Below are 13,656 nucleotides of genomic sequence, written 5' to 3'. Positions count from 1 at the left end.
GTATAACAGCCAGTTGTGTCTAAGTGGCTGTTACTGCGTGTTTCAATGCCAAGACGGCGAGTCCGAACTTGCATTGGAAGGGCTGCGCGAGACGGTAGTATTATGAAGCTCTATCGAGTGCTTTGTCATGATGCTATAGTAGTAGTAAAGGAACATAAGGTTGTCTTGAAGATTTTTCAGTTTTCTAACATATACGTTAATGAGGCATTCTTTGAATAGTTTCTAAAATGCGGAAGTAGTTTATCTTATGAGTTTTAGTGAAGTATAATTAGAGTATGCTTTATATAGTGCATCATTTCCCACAGTTTCCAACTTAGTTGTCTACATACGATATTTAATTTGTGCGTAAGACTGCTGATTATTAAATTTCTTAATACCGAGTACTCATTCAGAAACTAATCCCATGCGTTTGAAGCTCTTCATTGTGCTTTAGAGTTATAGGGTATTTGGAATGATCAACATACACCGTCTCCATCCCATAGGCAGCGACATTTTTTCTTGCTCTTCTTTGGGGCGGTATTAGTCGACGTGGTCTTATCTGCATTGTCTTTACTTGTATCATCCTAACAGCAGTACACGGTTTAAAGTCTCCTCCTAGCTTCCTTGGCAGACCAGCCTGCTAGTGGCTAATAGTAGGAGTCTGGTAAAGAAGTACTGTGCTACAAGTAGCACGATGTCATCGTAGCATTTGCTATCCTTTGTAAGCAGTGATGTGCATGATGCAGTTGGATTGACACTGTTGTCTTATGTGCATATTCGTGAGTTATGGAGCTGCTTGATTGAGGTTTCTTGTAGTTGCTACATACACTCGCACGTTATTTATGGAGCGCGGGAGTCGCCTACTTGTGATAAGAGACGTAAAGTATGGAGCATGTAGACTTTGAAGGGTGTCTAGTTGACAGCGGCACAGAGAAAAAAAAATAACCTCTCTGCTCCCTACGTTGTTTCGGAATTAATACGGCCTGGTTCCTTGTCTACGGACAGCCCGCGCGCCTTTATCCGAAGTCCATACGTCAAAGCTCCTTCTGACAGGTTTGTTTTGACGGAATCATCTCTTTCGGGTTTGGCAAGATATGCAGCAACGGCCTAAACAGCATGGGATGGAGCGCCAGTCCAGCCAACGGCGGAAGGCATCCCCGTTAGGGATATACAGGCCCCTGACTACTATGGTTGCAATGCATCTAGGGCGTGCATATCACGCATGTGCTCTCTTTATGAATGGATCGAGCACGACGGATGGAAGGAAGAGAGAAGAGACAGCAGCCAGTAGGATCCAACACCGGCGTCCGATTTTTCTGCTGTTGGTTGGTTGATGGCTCGGCGATGCGTGCCGTTACTTTAGTTGGATGGGTTTGTCTCTCTACCGGCTGAAAAATGGTATCATATGCAGGTGAATTCTGAGATGTTGTTGGTTGAGCGCATACTAGGGCGCGGTAGTATAGTTTAGGACGAACTCTTTTTTCTCGCTATACCTCAACTGTCGTATATGTATGGCAGGTGTGCCCGTTTAGTTATCATCAGACGTGACCGCATTCGCTTAACCACACGCGTGGGGAACTGGACACAAGGACAATTTGTCTGTCTGACGTCTAGTGAGCTCCATCAATAGCCGTTCTCCCAGCGTTGCAGTGGCAGAGTGGCATACAATAGCCGGAAGGATGAAAATGGATCGTTGTGATGATGCACGCTGCGCCGTGATGGAGTCCTTCTCCAACGTGAGACAAAGATGCAATGCACCTATTAGGCCGAGCAATTGGCGGGGATCTGCTGACCGTAGCAAAGACACGGAAGGACAGAGAAGCGAAGAGAAGACGGTAACAGACGATGTCTCATCTCTGCAGAGGAGAGGAGAAATTGAGTAATTAAACAGGCGGATGAATTGATTGAATCCATCACATGTTCATGTTCGAGCCTGGCAAACTTGGCGTCCAACAGCAGCAGACATGTCATTTACATGCAATCATGTCCATGTCCAGATGTTATTACGTTGAGGCCACAAGCGAAAAGGGAGGAAGGAGGTTAATAGTTGTAGATATAAATGGCCTTACTAGGTAATAAAGGGCAAAACGGGTAAGCAGCCTTGAATGTCGTCGGCGTGCTATCTTCTCGGCGGGACAACTGTCAAAATAAAAAGCAAGGAAAAAAAAAAAGAGAGACAATCCTTGTGCCGGGCTGTCAAAGATCCTGCCATCATTGGATGCCACTCCAGCAACAAAAGGGTTACTTCGCCCTATTTTTCCCTGGGCTGATAGGCGACGGGCCTTTTCTGCAGCAAACCCCTGTCGTTGTCGCTCATGTTTGACGCGGGATTGGGCCTCACCTTTTTTTTCTGTTTTATTATCATATTTTTAATGTGGCTTTATGATCCATTTCTGTTCCGTCTTCCTTCCTCCCTTGACCTTTCTTTTTCTCCAATTGCCTCCCTCTCCCTCTCCCTCGCAAAAAGACGTTAATTAGCCCTTCTTTACCTCTTTGATCAACAAGCACCCTTGTCCTGTCAGCTAGTTTTTAGTACCCTTTTCTCTCCCGATTTATCTATATCAGTTCAACAGCAGGCGACAACTGCCGCCTTCAGATCTAAGTCAAGGCAGGCCATTGATCACAACCAATTCTTGGCCTTTCTCTTTTTGGAGAGCTTCCAGATTAAGTCGACTCTTCTCTTCATCTCGCTGCTCGCGATTCAGTCTATTATTAGCTGGCTCGCTATTACGCAATATCACCTCTGGAGATTAGAGCCAGGCAATTGTCTTTTCTTCATTTAAATGACGGTGGACAAGGTACCACCTGATGATCTCACGAAATACTAATACAAGTACTACTCTGTAGTATTGCTACCCACCTTACCTGCTCAGCCCTGGGCAACACGAAGTTGCAGCTACCAGGGGGGTCTTGATTGCTATCTCACGTTGCTCACATCACCTGACGGCCTGTTCAAGCTGAGCATAGCTTCGCCACGTGGAGACACTGACCAGCCTTGTTTTTTTTTTCTTTTCCGCAAGGGGGTGTGGAAAAAAAAGAGTTATCGTCGTGCTATTAGTCCCCCTGGTCCTGGAATCCAACTTCAGGCATTCACCAATTGCATACAAAAAGATACAAAAGGGAAAGACAAAAACTCTTAAATAAAATTAGACAGCTCGCGGCTCCAGGTTTTGACTAAAATTGGGGCGGGTGGAAGTCAAGCCGCGGCGCTCCACATCAATCCTACCACTGCTAGTAGCAGTTAATTGCACATTGAGATACGCCCAAAGGGGTTGAGAGTGAGGCGGCGCCAGGGATAAGATCTGGGAAAGGGCCAAAGAGCGTGTCTAAACAAGGGAAAGCGGCTTGTTGGGCATCTGCAACTAGAGGATTTTTATTTGTTTTTGTTTTTTTTCAAAAGATCAACTAATGATGGCGGCGACAAACACATCACTTACCGAAAACTCAGGTGTTGAAGGCGGCGTCCATCATCTACATGACGAAGAAGATGATGGTCATGATCATACTGCCGGCGAAGAAGATGAAGACGAAGAAGAAGGGGATGAGGAAGGGGTAGAAGACGACGACGAAGACGATGCCACAGCCAGCGATTCCAATTCAAACTACTCAACCGCCTCGGAAGATGTTTTGCCGCCCATCCACGAATATGGCCATGTCTACCACGGCTCGGGCCGCATGGTCACTCCCAACGACAAGTACGAAAATGAGCGCCAGGGATACCAGCACGAGCTGTTTACACTCTGCCTCGGCGGCGCCCTCACCTTTACCAAACTGCCCCTGGAGAAGCTCGTTCCCGAGGTTCCCCATTTCCACATCCTCGACGTGGGCTGCGGAGGCGGCCATTGGGCCATGGAGATGGCGCAGACAAATCCCCTCGTCGATGTGCTGGGCATTGAGTTGAGCAGCGCCAACCTGCCCAAGGAAGTGCCCCCGAATCTTACCTTTGAGATTGCCGACGCAGCTGAAACCTGGCCGCCGCGGCTCTACGACTTTATCCACCTGCGGAACCTCGTTGGTGGCGGCATCCGCGATTGGAAGAGACTTATTGTCCAAGCCTTTGAGCACCTCAAGCCTGGCGGCCAGCTCGAGTTCACCGAAGTCACGCCCCTGTTTTTCGGCATTGACCCTGACCCGCTGGCTGAAACTCCCTCCGACTCATCTTCAGCCGGCGCCGACGACTCAGAGAGGCCAAGAGCCGCGGTTGGTGCCGCAGCGATAGAGTACGGCGCTGTCTTTGCGGAAATTTCGGCGGCTCAGGGCATTGACTTTGATCCTACGCCAAAAGTGCGGCCATGGCTCGTGGAGCTGGGCGCAGAGAACGTGCGTGAGAGGTCGGACTGGCTACCGGTGCGTAACTGGGCGAGAGATCCATTGACGAAGAAGAAGGGAGAGATTTTAAACAAGATGATGGTTCCAGGTGAGATTGACTATTGTGTTAGTGGACTGAATTGATGCTGACGAAATTTTTGTTAAAGGCTGTGACCATTGGACGCTGAGAATGTTTGGCCTTGCTGGCTGGGAAGAAGAAAAGACTCGAGAATTACTGGGCAGAGTCATGGACGAGTACCAGGATCCTCTGCTCAAAAGCTGCATCAAAGTGTACGTGCGATGCGGCCTTATACTCCGTGTAATGCTCTATATATGTGTGTAAGTATAATGCTGACAATTCATGACACAGAACCTTTATATCTGCAAGAAAACCTTCCGGCAAAGGCAGCAAGCTGAAGGGTGCAGACAAAACACAATAAACACGGCCTCATAACAAGAAACAAAATTAGAAACCAAGCTGTTTGATCTCTTGAATGCTTTGCTGCAAGTAAAGACAAGGAGCAGTGACGAATAAACGCAAAAAAGGACACGCTAGTACACGATTCAACTATTTGGAGAAAAAAAGGAAATCTAGCCAATACAGTCCCCGTCGCTGGTATCTACGTCTCTTGCTGTTCAAAAATCACACGCACTTATGCAGCAATTCATATTTGCCGTCATATATATATACCCTGCCGCCTCATACGCCTTACACGGACTCGATATACCGCTTCATTTCCCTATGGAGAGTTAGTCATATTCAACGAAAGAGTTAGAGGGCGTCTCTTACCAATCCGTTACGGCTTCGTCAAACAGTCGGATCTCATGCTCCCTGGTACCGCCGAAATGGTCTACAAAATCATCTCCGAGCACCTCTCTCGCGATGCTGTCCTTGGCCATGAACTTCGCCGTTGCCTCTCTCAAGCTCTTTGCCAGCCGTGATCCCTTATCTGAGGAGCCGCCAACATTCTCACCCATGGCCAGTGGTGGACAAGGGATCTCGAGCTTCTTCTCAACACCACGCCAACCGCAGGCCAATACGGCAGCAAGTACATAGTGAGGGTTTGTATCAGCGCCGGGAACACGAATCTCGAATCGTGTAGCTGAGGCCTTGGACGTGGGGGGCGCGATTAGGCGGATCGAAGCAGCGCGATGCTCAAGACCCCATGAGACAGTTACGGGAGCCCAGAAGTTCTCGACGAGACGCTTGTATGAGTTGATGGTGGGTGCGAGCACAGGCATGATGTCAGGGAGGCCTTCCAAGACACCGGCTAAGAAATGACGTCCTAGATCCGACAGTCCTGCAATGTCCTTCCACGGCGCATTCTCGTCGACCGTCTCTCTTGCCAGGAGGTTTTTGCCACTCTTGTCAACGATGGACACGTGCATGTGGCCACTGTTTCCAGGAAGGCCCTGTTTCGGTTTGGCCATGAAGCAGGGCGTGATTCGATGCTGAGCGCCGACACTCTTGACAACGTACTTGAACAAACTGGCGCGATCTGCCATCTCAGCAGCCTCGCCAAACTCGAGGGCAGCCTCGAAGACGCCCGGGCCGGACTCGGTATGCCAGCCCTCGATATCGCAGGAAAAGTTCTCGCAGGTGTCGAAGACTTCGTAGTACCACTCCTTGTTGTGGACGGGTCGCGTGAGGGAGTATCCAAACATGCCCTCTGTGAGCGAAGGGAGCTGTTGCGTTGGGTTGTTCTGGAGGAAAGCGGCGGGGGAGGAGGCGGAGTCTGGAGTCTGGAAAGTGTAGAATTCGTATTCAGCTAGAAGAGAGAAGAAAAGAGAGAGGTTAATATGATACAGCCTCGTCTTTATATCATTATACGGAGATTCTAAGTTTGAAACTAAAACTTACCACCAGCCATTGCGCCGTAGCCCTTGGTGCGCAACTGATCTAGCTGCACCTTCAACAGACCGCGCGGGCATGCGCAAATCGGCAGCTTCGTATCCGGGTCATGGAAAGTAATCAGGAAGAAGGGCACGTTGTCCTCCCATGGTATCCTGCGGTAGCTGTTGAGATCTGGAATAGCCAGCAGGTCGCGGTAGCCGTTCTCTGCATTCGAGATTTTGAGCTCGCGCATGTAGGTCATGTCGTGCATGTCCCAGCCAAAGATGACGGAGCAGAAGCCGAAGCCGGCGGTGGCGATGGATAGGAACTTCTTCTTGGAGACGAGCTTGCCACGGAGGATGCCGTCGACATCGAGGCCGGCGAGCTTGACTTTGGTGTCATTCTCGAGGAGGGCCTCGAGCGACTCGGCTGTGATGACGGATTTGGAAGCCATGGTGATGAGAGTAGAGTGGGAAGAGAGAGGGTTGTTGTGGTAAAGGAAGGGAGATAGATGGTGAAATCTAAGGCGTTGTCTTCTACTACTATCCTGTTGAGAGGTTGTTGTAGCTAGAGGCAAGTTAAGAGAGACAAGAAATGTGGGTGGTAAAATGGCCAAGAAGGAAGAGAGGTAATAGACGTGGTTATTAGTGAGGCGATGCGACGATGCTGCTGATCGACCACCCGAGATAGGATTAGAACGAAAAAGAGTCGCAAGCTCCCAAAGATACCGAATCTACTGGAGATTTCTAATCGCCCGCTTTTTCACTATTGAGAGTAGTCGTTTCCCCGGATCTCGCGAGCGGTTTTAGATTACGTATCGCAAACCGCAGCTCGTTGTGGCGCGACGACAAGCAATGGAGATCTCTTGGCTCGGGTTGGAGACGGTATGATGCAGTCAATTTGGAGGGAAAAAGCGCCAAAGTCAAGTGTCAATTCCAGGCTGCGGGGCACTTTGGCCGCGGCTCAGGCAATCAGTGGCTGTGGAGGAGGGGAAACAGGAACCAGGAGGAGGCTAATGATAGAGCTAGTCGCAACCGCTAAATCGTTATCATTGGGGATGGATGGAGGGGTGGTTTTGGAGAAGATGCGGATCGAGTCATGGGTATAGTTATTAGCGGATGGTCTGTTATCTTGTACATGTATGTACTGTATGCATACCATACCTACGAAACTGAGAGCTGAGATGTGATGTGTGCTTGAATGTATATGGCCTAGTACATGTAACCTTGGGTATAGTGGCATTTTGAAATCTGCATGTTCGGTATTAGTATCAACAGCATAGTTGCGGTATGATTCTCCTAGCTCTCAGGACGTTTATAGACTCTCAAGCCATTACCTGGAATCAAACCAAGCGCCAAACCCCTCAATCACCGCTGTCGGAGCCCCTCCAACGCGTAAATCTAGGGGTCCCCTCCTTCTGATGGATCCGGGCATGTCATACTTTGCCCACCTGGGCCACTAATGGCTCGTCTCATGCCCACTGGTTGCCCACTGGTATGGGGAAGAATGATTAATGAGCTGCTAGCACGTACGAGTAGACAGCACCAGCCTCTCTGCTAGTCTTTCTTTGGGAAGTTTTCTAGCAACAGCCACAGTGCTGTCATGATAGGGCGCTCTGATGCTTGTACAGATGCAGTAATGTAATGCTGGGCATCAAGAGCCACCGAATGCCCCTGAGCGTCGTAGCAGCACCGTCCAAGTCAGGCAACGATCTAATATAGCAACTAGTAGTAATGCATACAAGCCCTCTCCATATTCCACGGCAGTCAATCAATCACGAGGGCCGCGGTTACTCAAGGACTAATACTAGACCTCGAGCCTTCTCCGGACACGGCTACCAAAAACCCCACCATTGAGGCCCAGGTCAGGTACGACAGATTACGGAATGTATCAGATGGCCACTCCACCCCTTGCGTTGCGTCCCAAGATAAAACCCAATCTCAACCGCAACCTCAATTTCGCCACTGCCAACTCATTGATTTTCACATTAGCATCTGCTTCTCTCTAATTTTTCAGTAAACAACAAACAAACACACAATAATTCATCATGGTTGGACGTCTGGCTGGCAAGAACGCCATCATCACTGGTGCTGCGGGGTGAGTTTGTCCTCTCATATCTACCCTCTTGTCCGACATGAAGATGGATAGACGGATCAGATAAAAAGAAGCCATAATTACTGACATTTTATTGATTCATAAAGCGGCATTGGTCTTGAGACTGCTATTCTCTTCGCCAAGGAGGGCGCCAATGTCCTCCTGGCCGACATCTCCGAGCCTGCGTTGGAAAAGGCCGTCGCCAAGGTCAAGGAGCTCGTCCCCTCAGCCCCTCGTCTAGAGACCCGAGTATGTTCACGATGGTTACACATTGAAAAATTATAGTTTACTCACATTCTCCCACAGAAATGCGACGTCTCCAAGGAGGCCGATGTCCAGGCCATGATCGAGTCTCTCGACTCCTGGGGCGGTCTCGACGTCATCTTCAACAACGCCGGCATCATGCACGCCAATGATGACGATGCCATCAACACTCCCGAGGCCATCTGGGACCTCACTCAGAACATCAACGTCAAGGGTGTCTGGTTCGGCTGCAAGCACGCCGTCCTGGCCCTGCGCCGCAACAAGAAGACCAAGGGCTCCATCATCAACACTGCCTCCGTCGTCGCCCTTGTCGGTGCCGCCACTCCCCAGCTGGCCTACACAGCCTCCAAGGGCGCTGTTCTCGCACTGACCCGAGAGCTGGCCATGGTCCACGCTCGCGAGGGCTTCCGCTTCAACAGCCTGTGCCCCGCTCCCCTCAACACCCCTCTTCTGCAGGACTGGCTGGGCGACGACAAGCCCAAGCGCCTGCGCCGTGAGATTCACTTCCCCACTGGCCGATTCGGTGAGGCGGTGGAGCAGGCTCACGCAGTGGTGTTCTTGGCCAGTGACGAGGCCAGCTTTGTGAACGGCAGCGACTTTGTGGTGGATGGTGGTATGAGCAAGGCATATGTTACTGCCGAGGGACCTGCGGCACCTGCGCCGACCAACAACGCTTTGAAGACTTCTTTGGATTAAATAGAGGAAATACTAGCAAAAAGGGAAAAAAGGAAATAATCAAGATTGTATGAATTAATAGAGCAAATGTATCATCCGAGGTATTTGACAAGTGACTTGCAATTTAATGCGTAAGGTGTATAACACATGAAACAAAAAAATTATATATACATACATACTATATGCTCAACTCCGCCCAAATGTCACTTATGCTATATCTACATGTTCTTTGCTATCTTGATTTTATTCTAGTTTACGATTTTTATTTTTATTTTTATTTTATTTTTTTTGCTCTTTTAGTCGAACTGACCTTCAGTGTTGCCTTCTCCCATGCTCTTGCTGCTGGAGCTGCCACTCTGGATGGCTCCCAAGATGCCATCAATGTAGCTTGCGCCACTCCACTTCTGGTGAGTCAACACATCACAGCCAAGCTCCTTCTCTCGCCTCTGCACAATCTCCACGTATGCCTTCATGCCGTCAGTCTTGAACTTCTTGGCAAGCTCGTTGGTGATGGTGGCGGTGGAGTGCAGGCCTGCCAGTGAGATGAGCTGCAGAGTGAAGCCCTCCTTGGCGATGTCCCAGATGAACGACTTGAGACCCTCCTCGGAGAAGCCGTGGGCCATCCAGTTGAATGAGGGAGAGAGGTTGTAGACGAGAGACTTGCCGGGGTTGGCAGCCCGGACGGTGCGGCCCAGCTTGGCGGCAACCTCGACGTTGGGGTCACCAGTCTCAACCCAGAGGAGATCAGCAAAGGGGGCAAATGCCAGAGCACGCTTGGTGGCGGCCTCCATGCCGGCCTTGAAGTGGTAGTAGCCTTCACGGGTACGGGGGACATCCCAGTTGAAGTAGACGGGGGTCTCGGTAAACTGGGAGGCGAGAGCACGGCGGCGAGAGATGCCCATGTCGCGGTCCAAAGATGTTGCAGAGAGATACTCGTCAATCTTGGCTTGAGAGACGCCCTCCTTCTTCATGTGTGCGACAGCAGCCTCGTCAAAGGTGACCAAGGTGCTGCTCTTAACCCATTTGGCCTCAAAGGCGTCGATTTCCGCACCGGTAGCACCCTTGGCTTCCATATCCTGAAGTGTCTCGGCGAGGGGCTCAATGGAGGGGTCTGCAACTCCGAGGATGAACTCGTGATCGCGGACATCGATGGCCGACGAGATGAGTCGGCCAGACTCGGAGTCAGTACGGGCAATCACCAGGTTCTCAGAGCCCATGACGTCCCACTGGAAACGGGCAGCGTTGAGGCGGTTGATGTGCTCACCGGTAGGCACCAGGACCTTGCCAGCCAAGTGGCCGCACTTCTTGCCGCCGTGAAGCTGATCTTCGAAGTGAACCGCAGCAGCGCCATTCTCTGCAAACAGCTTGGCCAGCTTGAGCACAGCCGAGAGACCACCGTGACCGGTATCACCGTCGGCGATGATGGGTCGGAGGTAGTCAGTGTATGGAGTCTTGGCGCGCTCCTCGGGGGTCATCTTGCGGCGGGTGTCCCACTGCTTGCGGTCATGCATTGACTGGGCCTTGGCGAGACGCTGGACCTGGTTGGGGACGGTGTTGTAGGGGTAGTCGCCAAAGTCGGGAGACACTTCGTTGGTGCTGGTGAGGACCGAAGAGCAAGCCCATCCGGAGATGTAGAGGACCTCTTGGTGAGGAGCTTGCTGGGTCATCTGGACGGGATCGATGGCGCCCACTGTGAAGTATAATAGTCAGCTCTTCTGCCTTTTATCCTACGACATATTTACTTCTGAGACTCGACTTACTTGTGTGGATGGGCTCGCCCTTGGCCTCGCGCTCGCGGATCAGGTTGAAGAGCTTGGTGGCCATGACGGAGCTGGGATACTTGAAGTACTGGCTGCCACGCTTGGAAGCAACGTCTGCGGCGCTGTACGGTCGTCGAATGCCCGCGAATCTAGGAGACGCCCACCACTCCTCAATCTCCTTGACCTGGGCCTCGTAGAGGACATCTTCCTCCGCGCCAGTCTTTTGCGCCTCCGGCAGCAGCTGGTATGAATCGGCGGGGGGGATGGAGTGAGAGGGAGCTGAAGCAGCCATGCGGGCAGTGGTAGCGATGGCACGGATGGCCACAGCGCGAGGGATAGTTCGACGAAGAGCGACAGAAGCTGTGGAGGAGGCTAGAGCGCACGCCCGCTGAGGAGCTCGTGAAGCTGTTCGCATCATCGTGATGATGCTATTGTGTGGTGTTGTAGAGGGGACGAAGTAAAGAGTTCAACTAAGCCGGTACCCTTTCTTCGCGTTTACCGAGGCAAAACAAAAGAAGAAAGATGCGTCGTTAATTTATATTCTACTATCTTTACTGTCTCCGTGTTATATCCCCCTCGCATCTCGAGTTTATTTAATTAATTTTTATTTCAAAGCATGGCAAAAGAGCTGATTCGGCCTGCACCCCAGACGAGGGCCGATGCAGGCCAAATTGACCAATCAGCGGCCGCGGGGCTACCGGCGGGCCGAGCGGACGGCTTTCTTCGGCTGTTGCAAAGCGGTGACGGACGAGCTGGCCGAAGCTGCGCCTTTGGGGCCAGTTTGGCCGTGATTTTGTATTGGCCGGAGAGATGGAGGGGAGAGTTTGGAGGGAAAGTTTTTTGTTGCCGAGTCTGGGGTTTTATCTTTCTCTTCCCTTTGGTTTTTCTTGTCCCCATTTCATCATCTTTGTGTGAGGAATCAGAAGCTGTAAGTGCCATCGCCAACTTATCAGTGATAGCATGTGCATGTAGCTACGTACATATTAGGTACTTATAGCTAACCGACTGCCCCGCCATCCTACAGCTCGGCTCAACATCATCATCTGCAACCATGGCTCTCAACCTCACCTCGTCTGCTCGAGCCCTGCGCTCATTCAAGGTTAGTGAACAAGGCATCAGACGATATCAATTCAGCTTTGGGACACTCAATTGACACTCCATCGCCAGCCTTACACTCGTGCTGCTCTCCTCGCCAACGCCGCACGATGCTACTCCACTGCCGAGCCCGACTTGAAGACCACCCTCAAGGAGGTCATCCCCGCCAAGCGCGAGCTCCTCAAGAAGGTCAAGGCCCATGGCAGCAAGGTCATTGGTGAGGTCAAGGTCGAGAACACCCTCGGCGGCATGCGTGGTCTCAAGGCCATGGTCTGGGAGGGCTCCGTCCTCGACGCCAACGAGGGCATCCGCTTCCACGGCCGCACCATCAAGGACTGCCAGAAGGAGCTCCCCAAGGGCAAGACTGGCACTGAGATGCTGCCAGAGTCCATGTTCTGGCTCCTCCTTACCGGCCAGGTCCCCTCCGTCAACCAGGTCCGCCAGTTCTCCCGCGAGCTCGCCTCCAAGGCCCAGATTCCCGCCTTCATCAACAAGATGCTGGATGACTTCCCCAAGGACCTGCACCCCATGACCCAGTTCGCCATTGCCGTCTCGGCCCTCAACTACGAGTCCAAGTTCGCCAAGGCCTACGAGCAGGGTCTGAACAAGGCTGACTACTGGGAGCCTACCTTTGACGACTGTATCTCTCTGCTCGCCAAGCTGCCCACCATTGCCGCCAAGATCTACCAGAATGCCTACAAGGGCGGCGGTGCTCTCCCCGCCGAGGTTGACCTTGAGCAGGATTGGTCTTACAACTTTGCTGCTATGCTCGGCAAGGGTGGCAAGCAGAACGAGGACTTCCAGGACCTCCTCCGTCTCTACCTCGCTCTTCACGGTGACCACGAGGGTGGCAACGTGTCTGCCCACACCACTCACCTTGTCGGCAGTGCTCTCAGCGACCCCTTCCTGTCTTACAGCGCTGGTCTCCAGGGTCTGGCTGGTCCTCTTCACGGGTAAGTCTAAGTTTTCCTCCTGATATGCTCTACTTCACTTGCTAACTATGGTACTTCAGTCTTGCCGCACAGGAAGTCCTTCGATGGATTCTCCAGATGAAGGAGGCCATTCCTGCCGACTACACCGAGCAGGATGTCCACGACTACCTCTGGTCTACCCTGAACTCTGGCCGTGTCGTGCCAGGCTATGGCCACGCCGTTCTGCGTAAGCCCGATCCTCGATTCGAGGCTCTCATGGACTATGCTGCTTCTCGCCCTACCATTGCCAAGGACCCTGTCTTCCAGCTGGTTGAGAAGAATAGCCGTATCGCTCCCGAGGTTCTCAAGAAGCACGGCAAGACCAAGAACCCCTACCCCAACGTCGACAGCAGCTCAGGTGTTCTCTTCCACCACTACGGCTTCCACGAGACTCTGTACTACACTGCCACCTTTGGTGTTTCTCGTGGTCTGGGTCCTCTTGCCCAGCTCATCTGGGACCGCGCTCTGGGTCTCCCCATTGAGCGCCCCAAGAGCATCAACCTCGAGGGTCTTTTGAAGCAGGCTGAGAGCAGCTAAATAACGTGATAAAAAATTAATGTTGAAATGTCATCTATGTGAAAAAATGGTTGAGATTAGAGTATTGGGCGGGCTGGAACTTAGTGTACGTGTTTTTGAGAGAGCATCTGTATATATATTATCTCTTAGCTTGTTTAAC

The 13,656-nt window shown here is 51.5% G+C and overlaps 6 protein-coding genes across 6 annotated transcripts; 4 read left to right on the top strand and 2 right to left on the bottom strand.

The window, feature by feature from the left end:
• Positions 1-3,390: 3,390 nt before the first annotated feature.
• Positions 3,391-4,727, top strand: GGI43DRAFT_422076 (S-adenosyl-L-methionine-dependent methyltransferase; the record flags this gene model as incomplete). Its single annotated transcript, XM_083208048.1, has 3 exons — positions 3,391-4,396; positions 4,455-4,626; positions 4,676-4,727. 3 exons carry the CDS (start codon positions 3,391-3,393, stop codon positions 4,725-4,727), a joined length of 1,230 nt encoding a protein of 409 aa, XP_083062329.1.
• Positions 4,714-6,829, bottom strand: GGI43DRAFT_336396 (glutamine synthetase family protein). The gene is made up of 3 exons (XM_083202064.1): positions 6,149-6,829; positions 5,078-6,056; positions 4,714-5,027 (listed from the first exon to the last, which is right to left on the bottom strand). Exons 1-3 carry the CDS (start codon positions 6,573-6,575, stop codon positions 4,997-4,999), a joined length of 1,437 nt encoding a protein of 478 aa, XP_083062328.1. The 5' UTR covers positions 6,576-6,829; the 3' UTR covers positions 4,714-4,996.
• Positions 6,830-7,766: 937 nt separating this feature from the next.
• Positions 7,767-9,313, top strand: GGI43DRAFT_336375 (uncharacterized protein). The gene is made up of 3 exons (XM_083202063.1): positions 7,767-8,218; positions 8,323-8,464; positions 8,522-9,313. The coding sequence occupies exons 1-3, from the start codon at positions 8,169-8,171 to the stop codon at positions 9,173-9,175; spliced, it is 846 nt and encodes a 281-aa protein (XP_083062327.1). The 5' UTR covers positions 7,767-8,168; the 3' UTR covers positions 9,176-9,313.
• Positions 9,313-11,431, bottom strand: GGI43DRAFT_336450 (methylisocitrate lyase ICL2). The gene is made up of 2 exons (XM_083202066.1): positions 10,915-11,431; positions 9,313-10,844 (listed from the first exon to the last, which is right to left on the bottom strand). The coding sequence occupies exons 1-2, from the start codon at positions 11,330-11,332 to the stop codon at positions 9,451-9,453; spliced, it is 1,812 nt and encodes a 603-aa protein (XP_083062326.1). The 5' UTR covers positions 11,333-11,431; the 3' UTR covers positions 9,313-9,450.
• GGI43DRAFT_336449 (uncharacterized protein) lies at positions 11,432-12,084 on the top strand. The gene has a single exon (XM_083202065.1). The coding sequence runs from the start codon at positions 11,531-11,533 to the stop codon at positions 11,909-11,911; it is 381 nt and encodes a 126-aa protein (XP_083062325.1). The 5' UTR covers positions 11,432-11,530; the 3' UTR covers positions 11,912-12,084.
• GGI43DRAFT_382540 (citrate synthase-like protein) lies at positions 11,966-13,517 on the top strand (the record flags this gene model as incomplete). The annotated part of the gene is made up of 3 exons (XM_083203255.1): positions 11,966-12,013; positions 12,082-12,962; positions 13,022-13,517. The coding sequence occupies 3 exons, from the start codon at positions 11,966-11,968 to the stop codon at positions 13,515-13,517; spliced, it is 1,425 nt and encodes a 474-aa protein (XP_083062324.1).
• Positions 13,518-13,656: the final 139 nt, after the last annotated feature.

The sequence above is a fragment of the Trichoderma evansii genome (assembly GCF_050947405.1).
Source record: "Trichoderma evansii strain SZMC 28006 chromosome Unknown GGI43scaffold_6, whole genome shotgun sequence".
NCBI lineage: Eukaryota > Fungi > Ascomycota > Sordariomycetes > Hypocreales > Hypocreaceae > Trichoderma > Trichoderma evansii.
The sequence above is the reverse complement of the archived record's forward strand: the minus strand, read 5'-3'. Positions and strand labels throughout refer to the sequence as shown.

Excerpts from the sequence above, each read along its gene's own strand:
- GGI43DRAFT_336375 (XM_083202063.1), top strand. The coding sequence starts at position 8,169 with ATGGTTGGACGTCTGGCTGGCAAGAACGCCATCATCACTGGTGCTGCG. Across the intron at positions 8,219-8,322 it reads ATCATCACTGGTGCTGCGGG|CGGCATTGGTCTTGAGACTG; the intron begins GTGAGTTTGTCC and ends TGATTCATAAAG. Across the intron at positions 8,465-8,521 it reads CCCCTCGTCTAGAGACCCGA|AAATGCGACGTCTCCAAGGA; the intron begins GTATGTTCACGA and ends ATTCTCCCACAG.
- GGI43DRAFT_336450 (XM_083202066.1), bottom strand. The coding sequence starts at position 11,332 with ATGATGCGAACAGCTTCACGAGCTCCTCAGCGGGCGTGCGCTCTAGCC. Across the intron at positions 10,845-10,914 it reads GGGCGAGCCCATCCACACAA|TGGGCGCCATCGATCCCGTC; the intron begins GTAAGTCGAGTC and ends TATACTTCACAG.
- GGI43DRAFT_336449 (XM_083202065.1), top strand. The coding sequence starts at position 11,531 with ATGGCAAAAGAGCTGATTCGGCCTGCACCCCAGACGAGGGCCGATGCA.
- GGI43DRAFT_336396 (XM_083202064.1), bottom strand. The coding sequence starts at position 6,575 with ATGGCTTCCAAATCCGTCATCACAGCCGAGTCGCTCGAGGCCCTCCTC. Across the intron at positions 6,057-6,148 it reads CTACGGCGCAATGGCTGGTG|CTGAATACGAATTCTACACT; the intron begins GTAAGTTTTAGT and ends TCTCTCTTCTAG. Across the intron at positions 5,028-5,077 it reads GACGAAGCCGTAACGGATTG|GGAAATGAAGCGGTATATCG; the intron begins GTAAGAGACGCC and ends AACTCTCCATAG.